The sequence below is a fragment of the Triticum urartu genome, chromosome 5A, assembly GCF_056163025.1.
Source record: "Triticum urartu cultivar PI428250 chromosome 5A, HENAU_Tu73, whole genome shotgun sequence".
Lineage (NCBI taxonomy): Eukaryota > Viridiplantae > Streptophyta > Magnoliopsida > Poales > Poaceae > Triticum > Triticum urartu.
Genome location: NC_141877.1, coordinates 393,672,405 through 393,677,652, shown reverse-complemented (window position 1 = coordinate 393,677,652; position 5,248 = coordinate 393,672,405). Strand labels below are relative to the sequence as shown.

The 5,248-nt window shown below is 40.6% G+C and overlaps 1 protein-coding gene across 2 annotated transcripts; it reads left to right on the top strand.

The window, feature by feature from the left end:
* Positions 1-1,643: 1,643 nt before the first annotated feature.
* On the top strand, positions 1,644-3,077 carry SDH2-3 (succinate dehydrogenase 2-3). 2 transcript variants are annotated; one of them, XM_048718850.2, is made up of 4 exons: positions 1,644-2,010; positions 2,105-2,325; positions 2,410-2,619; positions 2,721-3,077. In XM_048718850.2, the coding sequence occupies exons 1-4, from the start codon at positions 1,711-1,713 to the stop codon at positions 2,884-2,886; spliced, it is 897 nt and encodes a 298-aa protein (XP_048574807.1). In that variant the 5' UTR covers positions 1,644-1,710; the 3' UTR covers positions 2,887-3,077. The 2 variants fall into 2 exon arrangements, with proteins under 2 accessions (XP_048574807.1, XP_048574806.1); XM_048718849.2 differs by having other exon boundaries at positions 1,645-2,010; positions 2,087-2,325.
* The last annotated feature ends 2,171 nt before the right edge of the window (positions 3,078-5,248 follow it).

The following is a 5,248-nucleotide window of genomic DNA, read 5'->3' as shown; positions in this document are numbered from 1 at the left end:
TTTAAATAACTGTTCACAACTTCAAGAAATGTCATAATTTTCAAAAATAAAACCATGATGTCAAAAGTTTGTCTACTATTTTTTTTGAATCCACAATGTTTTTTTGGAAATCCATGCACATTTTTGAAATTCACAAAATTTTCTGAATACATGAATATTTCTGAATTCATGAACATTTTTTGGAACTCCTAGACATTTCTGAATTCATGAATTTCTTTTGAGTTTCGCAACATTTTAACTAGGAAGCGACCTCGTTAAAAGATGACCTAGATAGAAAAGCGACATTTGAAAACAAGCCAGGTGTAAAAAATATGAACCTGGGCCGGCCATTAGAGGAAGTGCTGACCGCGCATTGCGGGCGATGCGAGTGCTACGTAGCGCTGTAAGAGATATGTAGCATTGTCCCGATAGATGGCGCTATAAGCCCAAATTAGCAATCACGGCTATTTAGTCGGTTCACCCAAGCTGTTCTTTTTTGAAAGAGAATTTAACCTAGTCTACCTGCTGTCTCGATGGACCAAAAAAGTTCAATGTTCAGTCTACCTTGTAGTACTATTTGTTTCTTTTTACTTTTGTTTTCCTCTCTTCTTCTGATTTTTCTCCTCTTCATGTATGTATTTTTCTTCTGGCTTTCCTTTCGGCTTTTTTTCCTTTTCCTTTTCTATAGTTTGTTGTAATATAAACATTTTTATGATATACCAGGAAAACTTTCAAAAATTGGAAATACACAGAGAATATTTTCTAGCATATGATGAACATATTTTAGATACAAACTGAACAATTTTTAATGTATGGTAAACAATTTTTCCGATACATACTGACCAAATTTTTATTATACGATGAACACTTTTTATATATAGTGAATTTTTCCCATGTACGGTGAATATTTTTTCTAATACACACCGATCATTTATACACTGAACGTTTAATTAAATGCACATTGAAATTTATTAGCAAAAGGATGAATGAGAAAAGTAGAAAAAACGGGCATGAAACATAGAGAAGAAATATTTGCCAATTTGAAACAAAAATCGTGAATAAAATAATGTTCACGAATTTTTAGAAAATTCTTCAATCAATAAATGGTCACGAATTATTTTTTTGCAAATCCAGAATATTTCATGGTTGACAAAAAGTTTGCAAATCCAAAAACTTTACGAATTCAAAAGTTCACAAATTCATTGTTCACGAATTGAAAAAAAATATTTAGGATTTCAAAAAATGCTTCATCAATTTCTAAATTTTATTTTGAATTCAATAAATATCCACAAAAATCGAAAAGGTCACGAATTAAAAAATCTATAAATTCAAAATAAATCGTCAATAAAAAATATATTTTGAAAAACAAAAATTTAATGGGTGTTTTTATCAATTTAGAAGATACTAACTAATTTCAGAATATTAAATATTCTGAAATTTCAAAAAGTCCGAACGAAAGCTTCCAAAGCCGGTGGAAAAACGATCCCGCTTCGCTACTTACTTGGGCCTCGGCCCACGTTAGAGCCCGCATGGGCGATCGCTATCCTACCGCGGCCTCAAACCGCTCTAGGTTCCACCTTCCACACATCTTGTCCTAGAGTGCCACACGTGTCGTCGGGCCGGGCACGTGCCGTGCAGCGCATCAGCCTTTTAGGTCCACCGCTCGAGTGATCCTCGGCAGGTGCCACGTACAACCGGCCGCACTGCGAGCGAGTACTGCTGCGATTCGCGATGCTGAGGAGGACGCTGCCGAGGCTGGCGTCGGTGAAGGACCGGGTGGCTGGCGCGGCCAAGAGGGCCGTGAAGGGCGACGAGCACTTCCCCGCGCTCAAGGGCCACCCGGCCGCGCGCGTCGACGCACGAGAGGCCGCGGAGAAGCAGGCCGGCCTCGCCGCGGGCGAGGAGGAGAAGAAGCGCGGCGGCAAGGCCGCGACGGTGAAGGAGTTCCAGATATACCGGTGGAACCCGGACGCGCATGGCCGGCCGTTCCTGCAGTCCTACTTCGTCGACCTCGGCACGTGCGGCCCAATGGTACGCTACGTTGGTCTTGCTGTTCGTTTGCAGCTTGATTGTGCGGGCATGAATGATTGTGCATGTGCATGCCTAGGTGCTGGACGTGCTCCAGAAGATCAAGTCGGAGCACGACTCGACGCTGGCGTTCCGGCGATCGTGCCGGGAGGGCATCTGCGGCTCCTGCTCCATGAACATCGACGGGGTGAACACGGTGGCGTGCCTGAAGCCCATCGACACCGACACGTCGACGGCGACGATGATCACGCCGCTGCCGCACATGTACGTGGTGAAGGACCTCGTCGTCGACCTCACCAACTTCTACCAGCAGTACAAGTACGCACGCACGCGCCTACTCGTTGAGTTACGTACCACCTAGTCTAGTCGTTAATGTTGCAATAACCAAACGAATAATGGAAGGTCGATTGAGCCGTGGCTGAAGACGAAGCGTGGGGCGCCGGAGGGGCGGGAGCACGCGCAGTCACCGGGCGAGCGGCGGAAGCTGGACGGGCTGTACGAGTGCATCCTCTGCGCGTGCTGCAGCACGGCTTGCCCGTCCTACTGGTGGAACTCCGAGGATTTCCTTGGCCCGGCCGCGCTGCTCCACGCCTACCGCTGGGTCTCCGACAGGTACGTGCGTAGTACAGTACTTCGTATGATTTTGTTTTTGTTTTTGCGGGGATCAAAGAATATCTAACTAGAGTGATTCGTGGTGCAATGATAATTTGAAGCCGCGACGACTACGGGGAGGAGCGGATCCAGGCGCTGTCGGAGGGGTGGGACAAGCTGTACAGGTGCAGGATGATCAAGAGCTGCACGGCGACGTGCCCCAAGAGCCTCGACCCGGCCACGGCCATCTCCGCCTTGAAGACCATGCACCAGCTCCGCAAGGCGTGACACCACGGCACGAGGAGCCCGCACAGCGATGTCAATCGGTGGCTCCGGCAGCTGAATCGCAGCGATGTGACTCGCAACCTGTGTAGCCTGTGTTGATCTGGAAACTAAATAATGCCTAGGTAATTGTTGTTGTAATGGCAGGTGAATCACAGCGATGTTGATTGCAGGTGCAGGTAGTGGGTTTCCTGTTAGCTCCTCTCCTGTCTTCTGTTCTCTTGTTCTGGAACTCTGTATTTCCGTTAAAAAATTAATGGAAAGTGGTTAATGCTCGGTTCAAAAAATGAATTGTAATTTAAAAACATACCTTCGGATGGTTGAAGATAAAAGTTCCTGGATTTACACCTGAAGAGAAACAGAAAAATCTACTCCTTTTGTTTCAGTGATGAACTCCGCGTTTTTTTTAACTTGTAAATCCTGCCATGGCCCATTGCAACGCAGCTGAAGTACGAACTTGCAAAAAAAGAAGCCGTTCTCCCCGGATCCCTAGGCCAGCCTAGCTCTTTTCCGGTTTTAGGAGAGTTTTTTCTTTCTTTCGGGTTTTAATGTTTTTTTTTCACTTTCGTTCTTTCCGTTCTTTTTGCATTTTCGATTTTTCGATTTTTCTTCCTTTTTTCTATTTTTATTTTAAAATTCATGAACATCTTGTGAAACGCAGTAACATTTTTCAAATCGATCAGTGACCATTATTTTGAAATTCAAACATTTTTTCTAAATTGTGAAAACAAATTAAATTCGTGCATATTTTTTCAAATCATGAACATTATTGAAATTATGGAAACATTTTCGGAAATTTAGAAGCTTTTCTAAAAGAGGAAAATACTGGAGGTCCAAACAAAGAGTATCTGAAGTGTCAAGTACTCCCTCCGTTAGAAAATACTTGCCTTTAAAATATACTTGCCTTTAAAATGATTATATCTAGACTTATTTTAGTTATAAATACATTCATTTACAATCATTTTAAAGATAAGTATTTCCGGACGGAGGGAGTAGGTTCTAAAAATTTACAATCATAAACCACGGATTTAAAATGTGTGTAAGTGCGGGTCCTAAAAGTATTCCAAGTTCATGTGGGTCCTAAAAGTAGTGTGTCAATTAGGTTCTAAAAGTCACGGGTAAATACAATGATTTTACATTTGCACAATCTACTTGACATACTTGCAATATTTTTAGGACCTCCAATGCAATTTACTCTGTTCAAAATTTATGAACAAAATTTGAGTTCGCAAAAAAATTGAATCAATGGAACTTTTTGTTCAAAAATAATTTTTCCGAGATAACAAAAAATGCAGTTCGGGAATATTTTTTATGAATTCATGGACATTTTTCAAAATTGGCAAATATTTTTTCAAGCTTGGGAACAATTTATTGAAATTTACAAACATTTTTAATTAGCAATTATTAATTGAAATTTGAAATATTTTTGAGTTCACCATTTCTTTTCTGAATTTAGAAAGAAATTTATACAAAGTATACCAAAATGTAAAAAACAAACTGAAAACCCATTCTTCCAAAAAAGGCAAAAAATACAATAAAAAAACATCAGGCAAGCTCTGTGATGCTTGCTGCCCTAGTTAGGCCCACCCAATTCAATAAGAGGGTGTGCGTTTTCCCGCTAGAGCAACTAACTAACGGGTATCTTTTGTGGGAGCCCCTTAAAAATCATTTTGGATGGACTGATAGCGCGTCACATAACAGTTTTTAAGCTGTTGTCATGTGTCGTCTGCTGGACATTCTCTCGAGATTTTTATTTATTTTTCTATATGTGTTTTCGGATTTTAAACGGTTTTTCCATCTTTTCAATTTTTGGTTGATTTTCCTAGGTTTTAGACAAAAAATATTTAAAAGAAAAAAATTATGATTTTTTCCATTGTGCCTTTTGGAAAAAAGAAAAAAATCTCTTGCAAGAGGCACATAATTGCTTCTTGTGAAGGCACGAATTTGCTTCCGCGGTAGACATAACTGTGTCTCATGAAAATAAAAAAAAATACATTTTTTTCGCGAGAGGCCAAGATTTGCTTTGCATAGAGGCACGGATTTATTTTCGTGAGAGGCTCTTGAAACCGGGGAAAAGGTGGAAAAAACTTGGCTATTTTCTTTTGGTTTTTTCTAAAAAAATAGTGAATTTTTTAGTTGAAACCTATTAACATTGTATCTAGTTTCGGACATCTCAACGCCAGAAATCCAACAGTGAAAACAGTTTATGACTTGATCGCACGATTTAAGAGATAAAATATTAAAAAGAACGAATCTATGTAAAATGAGAAACCTTTCAGGTTTTGTGCAATTTATCACAACCTAAGAAAGTAGGAGTGATCTTTGCAAGAGGTGTCCCTTAAATTAGTGATTTCACGCCGCGTACGTC

Excerpts from the sequence above, each read along its gene's own strand:
- SDH2-3 (XM_048718849.2), top strand. The coding sequence starts at position 1,711 with ATGCTGAGGAGGACGCTGCCGAGGCTGGCGTCGGTGAAGGACCGGGTG. Across the intron at positions 2,326-2,409 it reads AACTTCTACCAGCAGTACAA|GTCGATTGAGCCGTGGCTGA; the intron begins GTACGCACGCAC and ends GAATAATGGAAG. Across the intron at positions 2,620-2,720 it reads TACCGCTGGGTCTCCGACAG|CCGCGACGACTACGGGGAGG; the intron begins GTACGTGCGTAG and ends GATAATTTGAAG.